At 44.8% G+C, this 24346-nt stretch overlaps 2 protein-coding genes across 5 annotated transcripts in view; both read right to left on the bottom strand.

Annotated features, from left to right (window-relative positions):
- Positions 1-7788, bottom strand: part of DIP2A (disco interacting protein 2 homolog A) — a 56685-nt gene extending 48897 nt beyond the window's left edge. The window contains 1 exon segment of the mRNA XM_030231195.2: positions 7622-7788. Within this exon segment, the coding sequence (XP_030087055.1) occupies positions 7622-7718 (97 nt within the window). The 5' untranslated portion in view covers positions 7719-7788.
- Positions 7789-8980: 1192 nt separating this feature from the next.
- Positions 8981-24346, bottom strand: part of PCNT (pericentrin) — a 64178-nt gene continuing 48812 nt past the window's right edge. For all 4 annotated transcript variants that reach the window (XM_050987531.1, XM_050987532.1, XM_050987534.1 and 1 more), the window contains exons 39-52: positions 23065-23262; positions 22676-22846; positions 21875-22070; positions 20615-20828; positions 19977-20127; positions 17457-18173; positions 16620-16894; positions 16266-16365; positions 14201-14365; positions 13225-13460; positions 12075-12163; positions 11261-11402; positions 10649-10776; positions 8981-9365 (exon numbers count right to left, since the gene is read on the bottom strand). In XM_050987531.1, coding sequence (XP_050843488.1) covers positions 9322-9365; positions 10649-10776; positions 11261-11402; positions 12075-12163; positions 13225-13460; positions 14201-14365; positions 16266-16365; positions 16620-16894; positions 17457-18173; positions 19977-20127; positions 20615-20828; positions 21875-22070; positions 22676-22846; positions 23065-23262 — 2826 coding nt within the window. In that variant the 3' untranslated portion in view covers positions 8981-9321. The remainder of the gene's footprint in view (positions 9366-10648; positions 10777-11260; positions 11403-12074; positions 12164-13224; positions 13461-14200; positions 14366-16265; positions 16366-16619; positions 16895-17456; positions 18174-19976; positions 20128-20614; positions 20829-21874; positions 22071-22675; positions 22847-23064; positions 23263-24346) is intronic.

Raw genomic sequence — 24346 nt, 5'->3', positions numbered from 1 at the left:
TCTGCAAGATGAAACCTTTCCTAACTGCTCTGTTTGGCACTGGTGAGCACAGCCACAGCTGCAGGTCTGACACCTTGGCTGCAGAAACCTTTGCCAGCTCCTTCAGGATAAAGCCACAGGCACCAACACTGGCTTCTGCCTCAGAGCTGGCTCCTGGGTGCTTTGGAAAGGCAGGCAAGCTGCCAGTCTAAAACATAACTCACATGTCAACTGTAGAAGTATTTAAAGCATATCCCCCATGCTTCTGGGACAGGCTGTCACTGCATTTGAAAACTTGGTGGAAGTGGAAGAACCAATTCAGCAGACACCATTGCTAATTCTATGTCTTAAACAACCTTTTTAAAAAAGAAGATGAACCAAAGATCAAAATACAAATCCTTTAAGATAAACTTCAGAAACATTGGAAAAGATGGGAGAAGGTTAAGGAACAATGGCAGAAATTAAACAGTCTAAAGAAAACTGGAAGTGGTTTGGGAATATTTTCTCCATAAGCACACCTGTGAGCTCCAAGCTGGGACACACACAGGTGTGCCACAAAAAGATTCTGCCCACAATAATTTTATTTAACCCACAAGCTTTTATCACCACCTAAATCTAGGAACCAGAGCAGCTCCTCCAAACCTATTACTAGTACCTATGCCAAGACTTACCTGGCACTCGTTCTCCCAGACACAACACTTATGTAAATCAGGCAAAAGCCAAACTCATCAACAGGCAATAAAGGAGTGAAAAGATGAAAATCATTACTTGCAATCAAAGAAAGTTTTGGGTCTCCAAACTATACAGCAGCCAACACTTGCTGCCATCCCTGAAATATGGGCTCTGATAGTTCTGTGCCTACCACATCTGGTAGGTCGAGTGATACCTTAATTTAGTTTGCATATGATGAGCTAAGTGAAGTGTGAAAACATCTTGATTGGAATCTTTCATATTACAGGAATCTCTTTAAAATGGAAATGACATCTGATCATTTCATATGGTGATGCATTTGACTAAGCCATTAGAAATTCTATTTCAAAGACTCTATTTGAAACATCCTGAGAGCACCACCGTGCCTTTAAAGCAGTATTAGAAGTTTAGCACAACTCCACTGAAAATGCATGCTACTGGTAATTCCTAATTTGCAGCAGGACTTGCAACCCTTTGAGGGAATTTAAGTTATGGAAGTACAAAGCTTGTCTGATGTAAAAGCAGCAGCACGGAGATACACAACTGTATAAATGCAGAATTTCATTAAACCTTTGCACATACAACAGAATCACTGAAACATCAAGTTCCAGACACTAGACAAATACTGACTAGCTAATCATATGTATCCTAATGATAGAAACTGAAGGAATTTAACCAGTATGTTAATAGCAAAAGATCAAGTCTTCCACTGTTCACAATTACACAGTGGGACTCTATCTTACAATACCATTAATTGCCTAATAAATTATAGAAGGAATTATCAACACTAATAAACTTAGTTTGATCAAGCCATTAGGAATTTTGCAATTGACAAAGCAATCCAAAGTAACATTTAGAATTAGAAAATTTGAAATTAGAATGAGAAAATTCTATCCTGACACATTTACCTATCACCTTTTCACCTTGAAGTTTCAAAGCAGTTGCAGGACAAAGGCACCACTTGTATTTTACAAATTTAAAAAGCCAAGGGTGGGTGAATGCTGCAGTTCAGAGAGGATGTGCAAAGTCAGTGCATGTGAGGTTATTCTGTTCCATACAACCCATACTTGTGAAGTGTGTGTGCAGGCAGGGAGAAGAGAGCTGCTCCTTTGAAACTCTGGAGCTGCCTGGCTTAAACACTTATTTGCTTCATCTGCCAGGAGTCAGCATCTGACAGTGCACAGAAGGTTAAATAACCAGATCACAAAAGCAGCCTTAGCAGCAGTTTCTAGGCTCAGTTAAGCCAAACTAATGAATTGTTCTTCCCCTGCTGCAGTAAATCCTTAAGCTTGGTCCACAGGGAGACAGGAAAAGCTCCAACTCTGCCACTTCCCTTCTAGGCTGGAGCTCCCTGCAGAACAGACAGACTGACAGATGCCAGCTCCCACCACTGCCAGTCCTCGTTGGGATGGAGCTCAGTAACTCTGCCATTCCCTGCTCCCTGGAGCTCCCTGCAGAACACAGACAGACTGACAGATGCCAGCTCCCACCACTGCCAGTCCTCGCTGGGATGGAGCTCAGTAACTCTGCCATTCCCTTCTAGGCTGGAGCTCCCTGCAGAACACAGACAGACTGACAGATGCTCAGCTCCATGTCCCACCTGTGGTGGAACACCGCCTTCGACAGCAGCCCCACTGCCAGTCCTCGTTGGGATGGAGCTCATAAACCTGCCATGTCCCCTTCCAGGCGGGTGCTTCCTGCGAACACCGACCTCCTGACAGACGCCGCCACTCCCCCACTGCCAGTCCTCGCTGGGATGGAGCTCAGTAACTCTGCCATTCCCTGCTCCCTGGAGCTCCCTGCAGAACACAGACAGACTGACAGATGCCAGCTCCCACCACTGCCAGTCCTCGTTGGGATGGAGCTCAGTAACTCTGCCATTCCCTTCCAAAGCTGAGGAGAGCCCCACACATGGGCAGGAGGGAATGGGACTCCCCTGGCCCATAGGGGATGGATGGACTGTCTGCTTCCACAAAGCCAACAAAAGAAGGTGGGAAAAAACAGAGCAGGAGTGGTCAGGCAGATCAATGGACAGGAGCTTTAAACTTCAAGCCAAAAATGAGGGCTTGGTGTTTACTTATGAATAACTCTAACACAGTTATTTTGGTAAGATTCCAAAGTGAAAAGCTTTAGACACACAATGTGCTCCCCATCATGGAAATGCTATTTGAAAACAATCAAAATCTCAGGGTACTATAGAAATGAAAACACTCAGAGTTTCTGTTTGTCACTTCCCAGCTGTATCAAGGATAAAATACCAAAGTAGAATAACTGTCTGACATGTAGTAACCAATTATTATAATGAATAAAGCCAGAAATAATTATCTGAATCAAGTCATTCTATGGAATCCCCAAAAAATTCCATGAAAATTGCCTCTAGATCTGCCTGAAGATGCAAATCTAGAAACAGCCAGGCATGGAGGAACCAAAGAAAAGCCTTTCTAAAGCACAGCTTCTTTTCCTTTCACATCCTTCACAGCCTCATTACATAATGCACAGTGATTAATGCAATGAAGATCCTTTACATTATTAAACTGGTATGAAACTTTATTTTTATGGTGTGTTTTTGGATGCCAGCAACATTGATTATTTTTTTTTCCCTCCCTCCACTAATATGCAAGAAGTTACCCCATCAGCCACAGATATTTTACAGGAAAGAGAGAGCATTTCATACTTACTTCTTGCAAAAAGCTGACATTTCAACTTTGGTAGCACTCACAGCCATTTAGGCATGATGCACCACACTAAAGACTGAAGCAGACTGACTCAAAAATCCATGACCATGGAAATATCCAACTCATCTATGAGACCAAAAATAATTTAAGAACCCACCAGCAAACCCCAAAACACTCCAACAGCAGCACAACACTCAGAATTCACCAAGTATGTTAAAACATACAATGAGAAGGTCTGTAACCTGCAGTGTCTACTCCACACACAAGTTATTTCAGTTTGTAAACTATGAAACTGAGATTTCTAGTCTCAGTTTCAGATTTGATTAGTTTCCCCACATGCACTGTAAAACCATGCTTTTAGAGAAAAGATGTACAGTTAATCTTGAAATAACAGGTGGGGGGGGTGGCTACTGGGCAAAATTTTATGGTGAATGCAGACACTTTGACTTCTTAAAATAAAACACTGTCACATTTAAAAAAAATCAAACTTCATCAGTATTCATGTTAAAGCTACATAAATAACATAATACAATAGAATTTTACTAAGAAATGAGACCTCACTGATATATTGGGTGCACATAAGTCATCTGACACGACCACAAAGAATCAGTTGAATGATTCAGAGATCCTGGCTGAACTACAGAATGATAAACTGAAAAGAAATAAAAAAAAAAAAAGAAACCAGCTGAATTATTCACAGAAGGAGGCAGCAAAGCAAGCCAGCTGGTGCACACAGACATCCTCTCATGGCAGGAGAAAAAGCCCATCAATCCCTATTAGGACCAGAACAGTTCAGTGCCTGCACATTTGGGAAGCCCCAGCATGGGTCCCTGTGGTGGCTTAACTTATTTACAATTTATTTCCAGTTGCAACACTACTCATTAAGTGTATTTTCTGATGAAACTGAGCTCTCCCTGAACAGCAAGATCCAAACCTTGGCAACATGCTGAGCAGGGAGCCTGGACCAGCTGACCCACCGTGGTCCCTTCCAACCTGGCCCATTCCACGACGCTGTGGTTTCTGCCAACTGCACCTTTTTCCTTGTTTATCTGTTAAAAAGAGCCAAAGGGAAGCCAGGTTTGGTGTCTGCAGTCTCAGATGCTCAGGGCCCTGGCCAGCACCTGTTTGAGGCTGAATGGAACATGCTGATCCCAGGCTGCTGCCAAGGCAGGGGCTCAGCAGCAGAATTTTCTAGGAACCAAGGTTTGTTACGACCTCATTTGTGAAATGCATCTTTATCACAATACAGCAATAATTTTTAAATCAGCTGTTTAAGAACAAAGCACGTTAGGGAGGAAAGATTAATCAACTCCAGCACACACCACACATATTTCCAGAATCTGCCATGCAGTGATACCCATCATCAAAGGCCTGAGAAATACTCTTTGGCAGTAACATATCCTTACCAGCATTAATGATGATCTGGAAGACACAGGTTGGCAGTACCTTAAGCCACTTATTCTTCCCTACCACACCTGCACAATCTCTGCAACTGCTGTTTCCCCAAAATATGCACATGGATTCTGTCCTGCATCTTTTTTCCTGGATCTGCATGTCCTTGCCAAGCTACTTGGTTATTTACCTTTACTAATCCTACTGTAAGATAAGAAGTATCTGGTTGTCAATTGCATGAGAAATACAAAGCGCCTTTAACTGGACCAAACCTGAGAAATCTTCTAAAACTGCTGCCATTTGGGAGGTGCTCACATTTATAGGATCAGAGAATGGTTGGGATAGAAGGGACCTTAAAGCTCATCTAGTTTCAATACCCTTCTGTGGTCAGGCACCCTTACACTAAACCAGGTGATTAATTATAATTTACAGTTATTATATAATGAGTGTTCTAATACCCACAATGTTATCAAAGTATTATAACTTACAATTATGATGATATAATTAATTTATAATTCCCTTGTTAAGGTCATATCATTAAACTGCTTTTCAATTCATTCATAGTGACTTCTTACCTTTCCAGCTTCCTACTATCACATCACTAACTCCAATACCTCTCTTTTTTCCAGGATTCCCCCATGGGAATACTTCATAGCTGGTATCTTCCACTCAGGAATTACCCACAGTACCTCAAAATGTGCCAAAAACCCCCCCAACCCTTGCAAAACAATCCCCAAAATGATAAAAACCCAGGGAAAGCTTCCTTGTCATAAATACAATTTATTCCTTTCTTAAAAGGTGGAAAAAAAACTGACCTTCTCTAACTCCAGGCATGGGCAGTGTAAGAAATCTCAGATTGCTACTCCTTCCTCTCCAAGTAAGCAAGTTCTGAGCATCAATGATGGAGGGCTCCACTAAAAGTTGCCCATACAAACATCAAGCAAGGCAGGATACGAGCACATAACATATTACCAGATGCTGAAGAGCTATTTGCAAAGGTTTTCCAGTTTAGGAAATACAGAAAAGAAGACACATCAAAGCTCATAAACTAAGTCTTCAGAGTGATCAAGAAATTCGAGGTCACATAACACTTCACCCAATCACTCCATTAATCACAGAAATACACATTCCCCATCAGACCCACAGCACCAGGACAGAGTGCAATCACTTCAGGCCTCTCCCAGGTCTGACACACTGCAGATCCCCCCATAAAAAACCATTTTATCAGTTAAACAAACACACAGACAGGAACTACACAGCAGAGGAGGCAGCTCCAGGATATCCCTGCACGTGTCAGCAGGCACACAGGAAGAAGCTCTGTAGCCAGCATGGCCAGGGAGCTCACAGGCAGCAACTCATCTTGCACATGCAACAGGCCATGCCAGGTACTGCTGCTGCTGTGCCAGCAGGCATGCAGCAACAGGTTACACTTGGACAACAGTCACCCATCCTACACTCTTCCCCTGCCTCTGCACCAAAGCTTCCACACTGGAAATGACGACAGCAGACCTGGGAATAATTTCTGAAACCGTGACCCGAATCAGGCAGCTCATGTTTGGGTGAATTAGCCCCAGTTTTGCCCACCTGAACCTGCTGATCTGAAAGCTGCAACATCTGAGGAGCACACTGAATGCTCCTAATCCCAAAAGCACAGGGGGCATTAACAGGTTTTTAGCTCTTCTATTCAAGGGTGCAGCTTGACAGAGTAACTGGGGAGAATGCAAGGAGCAACTGCTTCCAGAAGTGCTGCCTCTGTCACCTCCACCCCAGCGAGCCCTCCTGTGCCAAGTGCTTACACCTGCCTGTCTGCAGGACAGGCCACGCCAGAGCATCAGTATGCAAAAAATCCTTCCCCAGCTCTTGAACAGAGATACCACGACTGACACCCACAGGGCTGTTATCACCAGACGCTGACCTGGAGGTGGAAGGGATGTCGCCTTTTGGGGGCTGAAAATCCATCAAAAGGTCACAGTGCCCGGCACTGCATATTGTCACCTCTGGGCCCTTTAACGCACAGGGCTGGAGCTCCTCTGCTCTGGAGACAGGCAAGGAGAGCTGGGGGTGTTTAGGAGAAAACTCTAATGAGACCCTAGAGCCCCTTCCAGTGTCTGGAAAGCTCCAAGAAAGCTGGAGGGACTTTGGACAAGGGCCTGGAGTGACAAGACAAGGGAGAATGGCTTCCCACTGACAACAGGGGAGGGTTAGATGGGATACCGGAGAAATTCTTCCCTGGGAAGGTGGTGAGGCCCTGGCACAGGCTGCCCAGAGCGGCTGTGGCTGCCCCATCCCTGCAAGTGTTCCAAGGCCAAGCTGGATGGGGCTTGGAACAACCTGGTCTGGTGAAGGTGTCCTTGCCCACAGCAGGAGAATGGAACAGGACGAGCTTTAAGATTCCAACCCAAACCATTCTACGATTCAGGTGGTTCTATAGAAATGGAGCGATCATCATCATATTCCTGACTGTATATACAGTGAAGCACAAAAAAGTTGGAAATTACCGACAGCTACAGAGAGAGCGATTTAAGGTTTTACCTACAGTTAGGAACAGATACTGAAACTAAAATAAAATTGTCTTTCCAGAGTATCCAGCTGCACGCTAACTGCCCGTTTGGACGAGTTCCTGCGGGGCCTCCACCAGGCGCCGGCCGCAGGGGCCGCGGGCGGTCGGTGCAGCCGCGGGGCCGGCGGGGGAGGCGCAGGCCCGCCCGAGCCCGGCTCCCGGCTCCCGGCTCCCGGCCGAGGGCTCCGGCAGGAGCGGAGCCGGGCCCGCCGAGAGCTGCGCCGGGGGGCGAAGCCGCCGCCGCCGTCCCCAGGCCCCTGGGCGGCAGCGCGGCCTTCCTACCGCGCCGCCGGCCATGCCCGCCCCGGAGCGCGGCCCCACTCACCCTCCGACAGCTCCAGCTCCAGCTCGGCCAGGCTCTCGCGCACCTCGGGCGGCAGCGGCACGGCCTCCAGCGCGCAGCCCCCGCGCTCCGCCGCCATGGCGCGGGTGGGCGAGCAGCGAGCGGGCCCGGCGGAGCCACCGCCCAGCGCTGCCGCAGGTGGGGCCGGGGGCGGGCCGGAGGCGGGCAGCGGCGGTCCCGGGCCGGCAGGCAGGCAGGGAGGCAGGCAGGGAGGGAGGAGGTGGCGCCGGCCCCGCCGCCCCGCGCAGCCGCTGCCGCAGCCCGGGCCGCGCGGGCCGCTCAGGGGCGGGACGGGGCCGAGCCGCCGGGAGGGGCTGCGGCACGGCCCGCCCGCTGCCGGGCCCGGGGCTGCCCTTCTCGTGCTCCCTTCTCTGCCTTTGCCCACCCTTCTCGTTGCCTTGGCACCTGCTGCGCTGAGGCCCCTTTGCTGTAAATACCGAAACTGCCCTTTCCCTCCCGACGGGAAACGGGAACTGTGACCCAGCCTGAGCCCACGGGGCCCTCCGGGGATCCCAGGATAGAGCAGGGACAGTTTGATGGCATGGAATTCCACCGTGAGAGCCTAGGTGTAAAGCGGTGCCTGGGACTGTTAACGTGTAAAAAGTAAAGAATTCAGTGAGAGTGTCCTGAAGCCAGCCACCTCTCAAGGGGCAGTGGGGAGCAGCAGGAGGCGCTTGGGGTGGAGGCTGTGCTGAGGCTGCAGTGGCTTCTCCCTGCTCAGCTGCAGCTTCCAGGGTGGGTGTGTGCCAGGGCATCACAGCCTGCTGGTCTGGCACTCCTGCAGCCTCCCAGAGGCTCGGGCAAAGCACATCCAGGACCTGGCCGGTGCTCCCGACCACCCAAACCACTCTGCCAGTAGCTACATTGCTAGAACTAGAACATAGGGAAAGCTGGGGAGTAGTCTGCCAACAACTGCTTCTGTCCAGAACACCACTCCTGTTTGGGACGATTGGGTTGATGCTGGGGCTTTTGATTTCTCTACTCACATTACTCAGGTTAACCCCAACATGTAAATGGACTAAAACTTATAAAAGTGTGAAAATGTGTGAGCTGTCACCCACATTGTGTGCAGCCTCGGCCAGGCTCTCATACTGCCCAAGGTGTATCCTAAAAGTGTCCAGAATAAATTGGACAGACTGAGGGAGGATTTATGTACTGAAAAAGGAGAAGAGCAAACCCTAAATTCACAGAAAGCTACAGGTACCTTTGAGATTTTTGAGAGTATTTGAGCAATTCATTTAATTGGAATGATCCTACAGAAATATACAAATCCTAGCAGTTTTAGGAACAGCAAAAGAAATAAATAGGTATGATGGAAATAAACAACCACACAACGTACAATTCACTAATAAAAAGCCATTTTAATAATTTTTTTTACAAGGAATCCACCTATACACTATAGAAAAATAAACACCACAGAGACTTTTTGCAGCTTACAATACAGAGATGCAGGCACACTTCAGCTGTTGACTTAATTTCACATGAGAATGTAAAATATTGTTCTTAGTGAAAAGTAAGTCCCTCTTAAAGTACTAAAATATAATAAAAAGAGTCATATAAAAATCTGCTTTAAAAGCACTGCCCTTTATTCAGTTGCATGGCAGATTGCAAGTGCATCTGTTGAGTGAGGACCAACTCAGAGGAAGCAGGAACTTGCAGGACAGATTTTCTAGGTGCTCCCATCACTTCCTTAGGTTTTTCTGATGAGGTGAACTTAGCACTTGGCCTAAATTAAAAAAAAAAAACCAGATTGATATTAGAAAACTGCTTGTGTTATGAAGCAACAGTGTACAATTAGCAGCATGTTATTTCCTCAAAGCACTTCATATGAGCTGCACTGAAAGCAATTCCAATTTCCACGAGCCACCTAGGAGCAATCCCAAACAGGATCTGAAAGCCTAAACAGCTGCCAAAGCAAACCCTGGGAGCAGTGCTCCACCACAGGCTGCTGTACCTGCTCTGACAGATCAATTCTGCCACTCCTGTGGTGATTCTTTAGTTCATTAGGAGCTGGGAAATCACCAGGCTGACAGCACTGTTCTAAAGATTGCAGCATCATTCTGTCATGCCTGGACATTATCATCCTGGAAATATGGAAATGACAGAAATCATAAACACTTTTCACAGCAGTGTTTATGGTGTTCCAGCTGTGGAGCACTTATTCCACACTTGGAATGAAGCAAAATGTGTTACACTTCCATACAGGCTGCCAGGTTTCAAATCTAAAATCTGTTTTTCTATCTGTATCAGCCATGCAGCTGCTGCAGGACTTGGGGAAAAAAACCCCAAAACAAACAAACCCACAAAGTCATGGTAAAGTTTCTAGGTTTCATTGTTCTCATTGCTGAGAACAAGGTCAAAGTTCCCCAACTCTTCAGGATTTCAGGATGACAGGCTGCAAGTTGCTCCTTAGGACAAGGTGTTTCTGTGCTATAACCAACACGTAACAAGAGGAGGTAATTAGACTAATTAAATGAAGTAAATCTGGTCTAGAAATTAGGGGGAACTGTTTAAAATGCCACTACAATCCTTTGTGTGCTCTTTGATAAGTCTCAGAACGAGATGGCTGTATTTACCAGCCTCCAAGTCTTTTTTAAAAATCTGTTATGAACATAAGGAAGTGATAATTAAGGGAAGCATTACAGCTTGTGCTGCAGAGAAAGCCCTGCTCAGCTATTACAACAGCTATGTTTGACCTGAGAGCAAATTAACTCTATACACAGCTTCATTTGAATGACAACGCTTGCTTGTTTAGATTGGGAACAGGAGGAGGGGGCAGAAATCACATGAAATTATTCCATCTTATCTCTTTCACTGTGAACTTAGAGAAATGCCCCACTTGGAGCAGTTTTAGACACAATTCAGAAAGGTTTCCTTTCAGAGACTGACTTTGTTACCCCCCAGTAACGATAATTACTCCTTAAAATGCTGCTCTTTATTGGCAGTGAGTAGAAAGAGCCTGGTGAAAAGCAGCCCAGACTTGCAGGAGCTGTCAGAGGTGGTTCTTACCTGGCTGCACCCCTCGCAGCCTTTGCTGAATCGCCTCCAAGCGATGGATGTATTCTGTGAGTGACTGATCAGGATCCTGAGGTGGCACAAGGGACTTGTCTGGAGCTGAACGTGGGGATGGGTGCAATCTTAGAAAGAAAACAAATGATTTTCTCCTTTTCATGCTATACTCTCAAGTATATCCAGCAGTTCCATTCATCTAGTCAGGATTTCTGGGCAAAGGAAACTGGAGCCATCAGCACCTTTGCTATTTCTACAGCTGTTCCTGGAAACAAGGGCAGCACCAGGCATCATTCAGCCTAGCTTGGATCTACATCAGACCTGAGCCACCACCAATGCAGTCCCACTGAGCACCAGAGCTGCTGTTATTAACACCCTGTTCCACATAATTCAGGCGACTTTTCTCAGCAGGGCTGTCACAAACACACATGCCATGACAGAGGAATAGGGTGGGGTAGAATTAAGTCTTTTGGAAGTTCATGGAGGTCTCAAACTCTCCAAAACATTGTGCTGAATTCCATGCAAACAGAAGCCTACCTGGCTGTGAGACAAACCCCTCCAAGTTTAAAACCCCTGCAATACCCAAAGCATCTCCCATCTCTGCAGACTGACCTGCTGTGGGAGCGGGAGGAGCAGCGTGGGGACAGGCTCGGGAACCTTGCAGCACACCTGGGTCTGTCCTGGGTAGGGGGAGAGTTCACAGGGCCAGCTGGGGGCTGCTGCTCTCTCAGGACTTCTGTTCTAGCACCAGAGGCTGTGGTAAACATGGAGGGTTAAAAAATATGCACTAGGAACCATTGAGAACATAAACACATCCAGTAAACCCATGAAAATGACAGCAGAGCGTGCTTAAATTTGGTTTTAAATGCAGGTAAATACACTTTCTACAGCTAACTCCTTTTTTTATTTTTGTGGGTTTGTTTCTTTGTTTTAACTGTAATTAACAGAATTATGATGCTATTTTGGACTGAGGCAGAAAGTTCAGCATTTGAGGATTCAAGTTTCTTAGGAATCATACCACAGTGGGTTTATGTAGAAAGCTGGTGTGGTCTTTTAAAATAAGCATTTCCAACTTAGAAACAGTGAAAAATACATAGTACCAGTACTGAAAAGTACACTCTTGAATCTGAATTTTGTTTAGCATTGAAAAGGCACAATGGAATTTTACACCAAGGGCAACAGTTTCCCCAATAATGGGAGCTGCATTGAGATGTTTGTTGGAATTCTTACCAAGGCACTCATCAGGAACTCAAAGGAACACTCAAGTTTCCCCCAAGTTACCCAAGTCCTTATCAGACCATCTATCCATCTACTCTACAGATGGACAGTAAATAAACAGATTTTCCCACTTGGGTTTTGTTTTTAAATGGAACACATCAGTGAAGAGAAATGACAAGGAAAACAATGTACTTATCCAAACATGTACCTGTGTTACCTCCTATGCTGTGAGAAATGCTTTCACCCTGTGTGCTCTTCCTGCCAACTTTGTTCCACTTCTTCACCAAAAACTTTAACCTTGGTAAGAAAACAAATTTTTGCAAGCATTAAAATAAGCAGAAATACATAAAATTTTAATATTATTTGTTGGTGGAGAACCAATTAAGTGATATAAGCAATGACTGTTGTGGGAATGACAGGAGAATTCTTCAAGTTCAGTTTTTGGAATGCTTGCTTATCCCATTTTACCCTGCAATGATCTTTGAACTGCTGATCAGACTTGCCTGTTTTGGCTCTGCTCTTGATCTCCAGAGAGCTCTTCCTACCTGAGAGGAGGAGTCTGGAGGTGCTGCAGCCTTTGCTGTTATTATGGTATTCACACCAAAGACTCTGTGTCATCTCCTGCTAGAACCTTGCTAGTGATCATTTGATCTAGACAAGGAAATTGCTCAGAAATCACCACCAATGACATTTAAAGCTGCTTTTTTTTTCATGGAATGGGCTTAAAGCCATTGGGAGATGGCATGTTGTCCCATGGACAGTGCCACACACACTGCTGGATTCCAGAGACCCATTCCTGACAGATCCCACTCTGCTACAGGACAGACTGTGCAGTGAGCCCAAGGAGACAGGGGGCAGCCCCAAAGGACTCCAGTTTGTGACTCTGTGCTGGTTCCCAAATTGACTGCAGCTGGGTAGCACTCAAGTAGCTTTTCCATAGAATTATGGAATGGTTTGGGCTGGAAGGGATCCTAAGGAAGCCCACCTTGTTCCATCCTCCTGCCATGAGCTGGGACACCTTCCACTGTCCCAGGCTGCTCCAAGCCCTGTCCAACCTGGCCTTGAGCACTGCCAGGGATGGGGCAGCCACAGCTTCTCTGGGCAACCTCTGCCAGGGCCCCACCACCCTCACAGGGAAAAACTTCTCAATATCCCATCTAAATCAACCCTCTTTCCTTTTAGAGATGCTTTTTACAACTCTTGAGTGCAGATCAAATTCAGCTAACAAGTCATGCCTGAAGCAGTTCTGGAGATGCCTGCTGCTCAATCCTCACGTAGGATGAGCCACAGGAACTATCAGTTTCTTAAGCTTCCAAGAAAACATCACCTCTAAGGGACAGGGAGTGTTGTGGCCTTACCTTGAGATGGCAATGATGGCTCTGACTGCACACCTGAACTTGGTGATGGGCTGGGAGTGAGCTGCAGAGAGCTGCAGGTCTGCAGAGGGATAGATGCCCATGCGGGCAATCAGAGACAGAGTTGCTTGCTCACAGTCCTGAAACCCACCAAGCAGCAGCAAGAGGTATTTCTTCTGATAAACCAGAGCCTTCCTAAAGCTCTCTGCTCGAATGTACTTCCGATATAATCTCTGCAACTGAAAAAAGAAAAAAAAATTTAAAATTTCATTTTTTTTTCACAGTTTTTGTTGCAAAAAGCCAGCCAGAAACAAAGTGTCTTCAGGTCAAATGTCCAGGGCAGCCAAAACAATTCTGTACACTGCTAAAACCCACCCAGATCTGGAGTGTCAGATCTCTTTAAATCTCCTGAAAGTTTTCAAGCAAAACTGTCATACTGAAAACTCCAGGACAGTTTAACTCTTTAATAAAGAAAGTACATCTGCTTAAAAAAAAGCTAGCCAGAAAGCATGGTGGGAGTGATGCTTATCAGATTCAATTACAATCAAAGTGTCAGAAAAATAACAAGTATTTAAGATTAGTCAGCAGGGATTAAAAATAATGAATGTTTTCTATTTTCATGCTTAGACAAGAAATCCAAGTCTCCCTCTCATTTAAGAGTGGAAAGAAATGCCAAAGGATCCAGGTTACTTTTGATGCAAGTTCCTGTCTAACCCAGAAAGTTCCAAATGAACTTCTCTGATGAGGTACATATGGGGAAAGCTTCTGATTTCAAATCACATATCAAGTTGTTTGTCTAGAAAATCAACCTTTTAAAATAGCAACTGAAGATCACAGCAGTAATTGAAAGATAAATGCCATAGTCTGGCAGATCCCTTTTTCCCCAGCAGCTCAGTTTCAAATGATCCCTCCTGGCTGTGGCTCTGCTGGCTCTCCAAGCTCCAGAGACCCCCTGTGCTGGCTGTCCTCAGGATTTTACCTTAGGATTGGAAGTTTCTGCCACTGGTTTCTTTTCAATTTCAGCATTGGCTTTAGCCAGCTGGGATTCTGCCTGTTTCAGCATGTTCTGCAGCATGTTCCTCTCTCGGTGCCAAGCCTCCCTTTCCAGCTCTTGAACAGGCTCAGCATCACCTGTAGGTCCCACCTAAAACACAAACCTAAAGGAAGTGAGCCACAATGGGTTTTGCACATTGTTTTCACCATCCAACTTCTCAAACTGAGTAATAACCCAACTTTGTGACAAATTAAAACACAGGAACAATGAGCCTGAAAACCAGCAATGGAATCAGGTGTTGAACAGCACAATGGGGAACTGAAATGCATGAAAAGCCCTTCTGAATTCATCTCTCTTCTGCATCCACAGGCAGCACAGAAATAGTGAAGATGTCTGCATACATGCAAAACCAAGCTGCACACACAACAAGTTGTGAAGAATTCTGAAAAAATCACATTCAATTCTGAGAGCCTGCTGTCCAGAGAAGCTGAGCTGGCCCATCCCTGGAAGTGCCCAAGGTCAGGATGGACAGGGCTTGGAGCAATCTGCTCCAAGAAGGTTCCCAGCCATGGCAGGGGGTGGAACAAGATGGGCTTTAAGGTCCCTTTCAGCCCAAACCATGCTGTGATTCTGTGAAACTGAGTTTGGTGATAAGGAACAGACCCAGGACTCCAGCTCCAATTCCTCATGGAAGTTCTGCCTTTGGAACCCTCTTTGTATCAATTACAAATTTATGGTCAGTTACATCACTGCATGATGAAGTAGATCACAACAGAAATAGAAGTTTTGGGGGTTTTTTAAGGTAGTTGATGTTTTATCTCTTGAAATAAAATCTGTACACTAGAGAAGCCAGTACAAACATCTGAGCCCAGTTTCTCCTAGCAACTTATTTCAGTTCAATCTGTAGTGTCTGAAGAGTTCTGCATGACTCATCCATGTCCTTGACTTCTGCTGCACTATTTGGCAGCTGATTGACCAGACAGCTCCATTTGGCACAGATTTTCCATGCTGACATTTTGCCAAGTTCCCTGTTCAATACTCCCCAATTTATTGCAACTCAAGGGGGAACAGCAGAACATTCCTTTGGTCTCCTGAGGACGTGGTTCACTACCTTAGAGGAAGGAGAAATTCAGGGAGGAGACTGAAGGAAAAGGTGATTCTGGGGAAAAAAAAATAAATCAAAGCCTGAAAAGAGAGCAGAGAGGAGGGACGGTTTGTGCCCACAGAAGAAAAGCCACTGAGGTGGAGTTCTTGCTGCTGGTCTCTAGAAAGACATGTGTCTTTAAAGTGCTCTACTGAACACTTTTTATGTTAAACAAAATTTAAGTCAGGAAACTTGAGTTCCTGCATTTTTGTGTGGTCAATCTCTGAAGGAGGAAACTCTGCTCCAACAAGACTTTTGTCTACAACTGACAGCTCTAAAGGTTTGTGAGAGGAAGGCTTAACCAAAATAACCCCATGAACTTGGAGAAGAGGCTGCATCCCCCTCCTCAAGGCTGGAGATCATCACCTTGGCAACTGCCTGGGACAGAAGGAAAATCTTAACTGCATTTTGTGAGCAGGGGGGCACAGGGAGAGCTGCAGCAGGCCCAGGCAGCTTGTCACACATCAGACTTGTGAACAGAGGACACAAAAAACTTCTCATTTATCAGACAGTCATAGATCTCTATCTATTGCAGGAGAAACATAAAACTGCAGTTAGCTGGGAATCAGATGGAATCTAAAAGTTATGCATTGATGTATTTTGTATCAATAGACCTGAGCTTGCTCTTGGGTAATCCCTGGGCCTGTGTAAAATGTTTGCAATACTGCAGGCTTGGATCAGAACATCCTTCCTGAGATTACAAACCACTAGGGTGCTTTTAGAAAAAAAAAGTACTTGGCATTTGGGTGAAAAACAACTGTCTCTGGATGCACAGAGAAGCTACAACACATCCCAAAGCTTGTGATCCTTGGACACATTACATATCGAGGAAAAAATGCTCTCAGAAGCAGACTGTGCAATATGACAAAAGAGTGGGACAGTAAAATGTGTTAATATTTTCCTTACCTGAGTCGTAGGAGGAGACAAATCTGATTTTAGCTCCCTTAATGTCTGCAGTAAAGAGGCTACAGCTTCATCATTTGATGCAGACCAGTCATGAACCGTTCTGTTAGGCAGAAATACCTTTTCAGTACCAGGCTGATTTGTAAGAATGTTAACACACATTTAATTGCTTCTTCCCACTACTTGACTTTAAGGTTCTGAGGTGTTACTTATGCAATGTTTACCACACAAACTACTACAAATACGCAGAGAAATTAGCAAGTTCTGTTCATTGTTAAGAATTAAAAGAGCTCTCAGCCATGACACACACAAGTGAATAAGCAGGATGGAAAGCAAAGTGCTATTTTATGAACTCACTTATCCAGAGTTTTATATATGAACTCATTTAGGTGCACAACCACAAAGAGCAACTGCTGCCTTATCTTCTCCAGCTGTTGCTGCTGCTGTTGCAAGTGGGGTTTTTCAGTTTCTTTTGTCACAGGCTGTGTGGCACTTCCATCTTTGCCTGAGGTACACAACAGTTCCTCCTGACAGTTTGGAGTTGGAGGATTTCTTTCTCTTAAAGCTGCCAGTATTTCCTGCAGTTCTTTAATTCTCTGTTCATCCCTTTGGTGTTGCCGTTCCAAGTTTTGCTGTTGGAACAAAGTAAGCAGTAGTTAATTTCATCTTACATTTATCCACTTCTGTAGGTGTCACCACAGCTAATCAGCATATCCATCTGGGTGTTCCTGAACTGCCAGACCACTTCTGGGGAAGGCTTAGAGCACACTGGAGTGGGCATGGTCTCCATCTAAGGGGAAGCCCAGGGTGAAACCAATAGTTAGTTTCTCAAGTCCTAACTGGGATCCTAGCTCAAAAAAGAAGGGCAATGACATGAAAGTTAGTTTGGTTTCATCCTGCATTTTACCCATACCCATCCCCACCTGTGAACAACCAGCACAGGCAAAAATTTAAGGATCAACTTTAAAGATTTAAAGATCAACTTCCATCAACAATAAACCCAGACACAAACCCTTGAAAACAGCTGCATTTCACAACAGCAGGACAAGAGCTCATTTAATGCATTTTTCAGAATGCTTTTAACAAAAGGAAGCATTCCAATCAAAGAATACCATCCAGAGGGTTAAATCCCAGTGTGTGGGGATTTAACATTTCAGTGTGTGGCTATTGCAGTGAAAGGCAGAGCATTCTCACCAGCCTCTCCCGATCTCTCTGCCAGTCCTTCTGTTTCTGTAGCTCTGTCTGTTGCTGCTGTTTCTGCTCTCTCTCCCTCTCCTCTTTCCCGTTCTTATCTTGCTCTTTAACCAGCTTGAAGAGTGACTGCAGTTGTTCCCAGTCAACTTTCAGCTTGACCTCTCTCTCCCTCTGGGCCTCCAGGGAATGGATCACCTCTTGCTTTTGTGCCTGAAGAGACTCCAGGCTGGCTCGCAGTTTGTCACTGACCTCCCTCTCCTTCTGGGTTTCCTCACAGCACATCTGTAGCTCAGCCTCCAGCTGCCTTTTGGACAGGATGGCTTTCTGGTGCATTTTCTCAATAACAGCAGCAAGCTCCACAGTTCTGCTCCTCTCCTCTGCCAGCTGGGCTTGGAGCTCCCTGACAAAGGCTTGCTCCAGCAGCGGCTCCCTGTGCTGGCAGGAAGCCCCTTCCTTCACCCTCATGCTCAGCTGCTCTGTCACAACACGCTCGTGGTTCAGGGAATCCAGGAGCTCCAAGGAATGGTTTTTCTCAGCCTCCAGGCTCTTCTGGAGCTCCCTGAGTTTGCTGTGCTCCTGGGCCAGCAGGGCCTCGCAGCGGGAGTGCTCGATCTGCAGCTCCTTGCGGAGGTTGTCTGTCACCGTCCTCTCGTGCTCCAAGGACACGGCCAGCTGGCAGCTCTGCACTGACTGCACATCCAGGGCAGCCTGCAGCTCCTGGGCACCAGGGGGAGAACACACTGATAACCCACAGCACAAACACTTCTGTGGCACTGCCTGCCAGTTAGCAATTTTCAACCTATTTTATCCTGAAAGATATTTAAGACTTAACCAGAGTTAAGTTCTTTATTCAGGTATTAACAAGTCAGAGTTCAGGTATTAAAAAGTTTAATTTAAAATTATAAGTGACAGAAAAATGCTCTTTAGCAATATGGCACCAAGCAACAAAATCAAAAATTATCATGTTAATGGATCTGCCAGTACATTACTGCTTTTTCAGTTAGTAAGATCCTCATTAGGAAATCACTATTTTTTACATCACTCAGTCCCATTAATAAGTAACATCTGCAACAGCAATAACCCTGTTGTTTTAAGAAGAAAAAATCTAAGCAGTAAGAGTAAATGTAAAGCTTCAGGACTTGGCAGCCCATCTCTTCAAAGCACAGAGTAGAGACTGAAAAAAATAATCACAGAACAGTCTGGGTTGGAAAGGACATGAAAGCTCATCTCATTCCCACCCCCTGCCATGGGCAGGGACACCTTCCACTATCCCAGGCTGCTCCAAAGCCTGGCCTGGACACTTCCAGGGATGGGCCAGCCACAGCTGCCCTGGGTAATTTGGGTGCCAGGGCCTCACCACTCTCACAGGAAAGAATTTCTTCCTTTTATCTAGTCTAAAATCTACCCTCTTTCCCTCTAAAATCCATCCCTAGGTCCATTCTCTGAGCCAGTGTTTCTTCAGAAGAAAGGCAGGGACTGAAGGGGCAGTTTAAGGCACTGCAGGCAGCCAGAGCTGGCACTGCTGTCCTGGCAGGGAGGTCTGCCCTGCCCTCCACAGAGCCAGCACCATTTGTTCTCTCCTGGAAAGCCAGGTCAGATGCTAGAAGGCAGAAGCTTTCCATAATGGGGCCTCAAAGAGATTTGTGAATGCCAAACTAATCTGTCCAACAGGTACCCCTGGGGCAAAGCACTTTGCTCCTGGCCTTGGCTACTCCGTCCTCTTTGCATGAGCAGGTTTCTGAAAAGGAGGAGGATGGGAGCAACATTTCCTAAGCACGCTTCAGTAACAAATATCCCAGCAAAAATCACTCACAAACTTCAACAACTACCAGGAAGATGACAGGAGAAGCCAGACTACAAGGAAATAGTCAGAACTGTGTTTCCTCACTCAGGGAATTTAAGGATTGTTTGGAGTTCTTTGAGAGAGTTTAGCTTTGGGGTTTAAGAAATGGTTCATGTTAAATCTTCCTCCTTTTCCATTTACTGGAGCCTTTTACAAGCACTGAGTCATTGCTATTACAGCCTTGGAGAGAAAGTTGTTCCCTTGTTTTCTGTTCAATTTAGAAGGGAACAGGACAACTTTGGTCAGCCTCCAAAAATACATATTATATTGAAAAGGCTCCATTTCCTCTCTGCCAAACCTATTTATCATTGGGTGGTTTTATAATCTCAGAGATCATCCATCTCACACCCTCTGCTGTGGAATTAAGGGTGCAGTTTCACAGCTGTAGGATCTGGCTGTCCCTACTCAGCAAGGGACACAACAGGGGAAAGTGGGAGAGGAAAAAACAGTAAGAAATGTGGAAAAAACCCCCAACACGGCATTCAACCCTGGTTTACTTCTGCAGTGCAATTAATGAGAGTAACTGAAAGCTTTAACTCGGTGAAAAAAGACGCTGTGCACATTGAGAAAAGGTCTGGGGGTTTTAACAAAGAACTAAACAAAGAACAGAGGAGGTGAAGAAGACTGCACAAATAACTCGCTAGTTAACATCATGCCCCAGGGGAGCTGGGCGTTACCTCCATGGCCTTTGTCTTTTCATCCTCTGCTTTCCTCTGCTGACGCTGCTGCTCCTCCAACCAAGCTCGCAGCTCAGAGCCCTTCAGCTGCTCAGCCTGCAAGTCTTCAAGGGCAGCTGCCAAATCCTTTTCTTTTTTTTCCAGTTCAACACTGCAAAGTTCAAAACGACATTTCTATGTTCAGAACAGAACATCCTTCACCAGCATCACAAGCAAGACTTTTTGGGTTGGTTTCTCTGATTTCTGTTGGTTTGTTTCTTTAAGGTGGTCTCTATTCTTTCTAAGGAGGGTCAGTTTTCAAGGCACAGCTAGTTAGCATCTGAAAACATTTACCTCCCTGCAAGCCCAGCTACAATTGCTCGATTTAGTAACAATTAAGAGATAGGTTATTTATTCTGGCACAGCAAAGCTGTTGTCCTGTGAGAGGAAAGCAAAATATTGGCATACACTAAGAAGGGAGTGGGAAAGGAACATAGCCAAGATGACAGAATTTAGTAAAGAAAACATAACCCTTACTAGTGAGAGACACAAGTTTTCCTCACTGTGTTTCCAAGTGCTTTATGGATCCAATTAGTACAAAGCTCTTTCAGTGCTTTACCTGCTGATAAATCAAGTAAATAAATAAATCTACTTCTCACCGTAAATGATTTATTTCTCTCTGAAGCTCTTCCAGGGATTTCTGCAACCTTTCATTCTCTTGCTTGCTTCCAGAAAGCTCTGATTTCAGGGATGCTTTTTCTTGATTCAGGAGATCACATGTTTCAGAGGATCTTTTCTGCTCCTCAGAGAGGGTGCTGTGCAAGTCACTTACAATAGATTTTTCCTGCTGAAGCTTATATTCCAATAATTCAACTAGGATAAGAGAACACTGTTACAGTTATTTATATTACAGAGACCTTGACAATATGATATCACTCACAGTAATCCAAATTAGGAAGAAAATCAGTTGTATTGAAGTGTTTTTGTCTGAAGAATTAATCTCTTTTCAAACGAGAGGAATCAGAAGAAGGATGCACAAACACTCTGATTCTATCATTGTGATATTCTGTAATATCACTCATGGATTTTAAAACTCATTAGACAAACTTATCCACTTACATAAATATTTTATGACAGGAATCACTACACAGAACCTGTTTTGCCAGCTCTGTTCAGACCAGGGAGTTGAGAGAAACAACTCTCCCTAAATTTGGAGGTTCCTGTTTGATAAGTACTTAAAAATAATCAATGTACCTATGTCTACAGCATTATGTAAATAAAATTAGCAATAAACTTCTGATGTCCAGAAAACTTTCCTCTACTGGCCGAGTGCATGTGCTGTTAAGTGGCTGAATCCTGAGTGATAGTGATGGGAAAACAAAAAGAAGGAAAAAGCAGTGTTTTGCTTTGAAGAGAGATGTTTATTTTTGACCAAGGTCACTTGCACTTGTTTCCTTATTACATAAAGGGAGCCTGCTGTGAAAACCAAGGCTTGCTTATTCAGTCAGAAACATGGTTTAGCAGTGGCCTTGGCACTGTTTATGGTGGGACTCCAGAGTGCCAAAGGTCTTATCCAGCCTAAAGGATTCTGTGATTCTGTACTAGCAAACACACAGATGAACAATTCCCTGCAAACAAACAGGGCTTTTCCTGTCCTTGCTGTGTTTCCATGCATACACTACAAAGTTCCACTGCTTTGGGTTATTCCACAGCTTCTCTTTGCTTCCCAAGGATTTATCTTTACTACTGACAGGAGGAAGAACTGCTCTCATCCCAGGCAGCCTGAGGGCTTTCAGTCTAACTGAGGAATTGTGCAGCCTCTGCTAATTGCAAGCCACCTTTTTTCTGCCTCTGACCTTTGAGGCACAAAGGAACTGATGCAGAAGACAGAAGGAGCTGACAGAGCCAGCAAGAATTACCTTTCCTCCGGAGCTGGTGCTCCTGCTTGTTGCCATGATCCTCAGCCTTGGTGAGGGTTTCCTGCAGCTGCTGCAGCTTCTCCTGGTTCTGCAGGTGCGTCATGCGGAGCTGAGCTTGGAGCTCCTGGATTTCTGAGAGCAGGCTGTTCCTGTCTGAGGAGAAGAGGTGCTCCACAACCATCTGCCTCTGCTCCTCCTGCAACAAACCAAGGCCTATTCAAACTACAAGCTTATTTCCATATCTTCTGCAAGGATAAATGCTAAGGAAACTCCTGCAGTACAAGTTTGGTACTGAAGCACTCAAAGGACTAACGTCACGCTTCACATTAATGCAAAATGTTAACATTATGTAAAAAAGAAAATCCCCACTTCACTGGCCTTGTCAGGTTTATACATCACAATTACTACAACCTAGAAACTGAATATCATTGCCAATAAGCTCCCAGATTGAGAGTTAGTTCAATATACACCCTGCACAAGAGAGGTCTGTGAAGTTCCAGATAAATGGGAAGGAGGGAAAGAATTCAACCAAGTATTTCCCAGTCACTACCAGACTAGGAAATACTTGATGCCAGCTAAAATAATCAATAGGTTTTGTAACACCATGGAAAAAGTTCAAGAGAAATGCTACCACAACAGAACTCTAAAAGCTACTGATCCCATGCCATCTGCATTACACAAGACAGAGAAGATAATAATATAATACACAAGATTTAACAACAGTAGCAATAAAACTGAAAAAACCCCAAAAGAGAATAAAGAAGTGATTTATGAGCAGCAGACTTGAAGAGCTTTTCATACTTGTTGTTTCATTATATACTCCAGCTTTTCCTCTAATGAACTTGTGTCACCAGATGCAGGATTGGAGAAGTGAGACTTCAAGTCAATTTGCAGCACGTTTCTCTCCTTCTCAAACACACTCTGTACTGCTTGCAGGAATTCTCCTCTCCAGTCAGCAAGACTTGATGTTTCCTGTTAAAAATATATTTTTTTTAAATGGCATCTTTCATACCATAAGAGTATATCTGTTAATTTAAGCACTTTTAGAAGTGTTTGAAGAGTGCTGTCCCTTACTCCTTAAACACATATAGACACACAGACATGCCTCATAACATAATATATAAAACATCCATTTCTATATACACACACAACCTGGTCCCCTTGCTCTAAAGGGTATTTCAGAGCCAGACCTTGTCTCCTCTGTCTGCCACCTTGCTGAGGTAATCCTTCAGAGACTGGATAGCATCCAGCAGGGATAATCCCTCCTTCTGCCAGCCCTCCATGGCCACTTGGGTCTGAGGGACGTTCCTCAGCTCCCTCAAAGCCAAGGGATGCTCTGACAAAGCCAAGATTTTGTGGCTCTCCTCATACACCATCTTCAGCACAGCCTGAGAGGGAAAAAAACCCAAATATAACATTAGGGAAGAGGCATCAGCATCCTGGCAGTGTAAGAGTAGGGTGGGATAGTACTAGACAACAGAAATCAGGTGTCTCAACACACTGAGATGCAATTAAGCATGAATTATTATTTATGCCAAAGGGCTGTACTTCACCTTTGTTCCTGAACCATTCAGCAAACTTTGCTGGGAATAAATTACATTCTATCCAGTCTGAAGCTTTGTTACTAAACCCCAGTGATGCCAGAAAACTGAATTATGTATTTAGACAACCTTGGCTTAATTTAGCAAATTATGTACAAATATCAACTCCCAAAATAGCCAGTTTAATAATTTACACAGTGGAAATTGTTTCCTCTGACACTGTCAGGCCAAATAATGTATTTTAAATAAATTCCCTGTTCACAAACTATTACATCATGCACAGATGTTTCCTGGCCTCTTTTCAAGGAAGGTCACTGGAGATTTAAGTCCTTTTCTTACACATATCTCATCAGAAATAGCCCAGCCTCCATGTGGAAACTGTTCCTCACTGATACCCAGCTTAAAAACAACACAGAGTACTTTTATTTAACTCTTGATAGTCTTGCCTTGCACAGGTTTTAAATTACTTTGAAACAAACTTAAGTTGCTTTTCTGTCACTGGAGTCAAAATAGTGACTACTTCAATAATCAGTGAAAACCTTCAGTAAACATTGACATCAAAAGCACAATAAAGAGTTCAAACTAAACATTCAGAACTGGAATATGCACTCAGATCTTACAGTCAGTCAAGTCTAGACTGATGCTCCACAAAAGAAACTTAAAAATCTGTCTGCACAGCTTGCCCTGGTGTTTCCACAGCTCTCCATCACATCAAGGTGACCAGAACAGGCAGAGGAGCTGGATGTCAGCCAGCTGTGGCTGCTTCTGAAACCACTTCCTGTGAAGCCTCCAAGGCAAACCCATAAAGCAGAGCAAGCAGTCCTTGGACCCCCCCATTCTGAACAGCACCAGTGCTGTCCTAGCAAACCCAGTTCAGTTCTAGCAGGTACAAACAAATGTCAGTGATGCTCTCACAAGAGCCATCATCACC

Source organism: Serinus canaria (genome assembly GCF_022539315.1).
Source record: "Serinus canaria isolate serCan28SL12 chromosome 7 unlocalized genomic scaffold, serCan2020 HiC_scaffold_29, whole genome shotgun sequence".
NCBI lineage: Eukaryota > Metazoa > Chordata > Aves > Passeriformes > Fringillidae > Serinus > Serinus canaria.
Note: the sequence above shows the minus strand (reverse complement) of the source record. Positions and strands in the feature narration are given on the sequence as shown.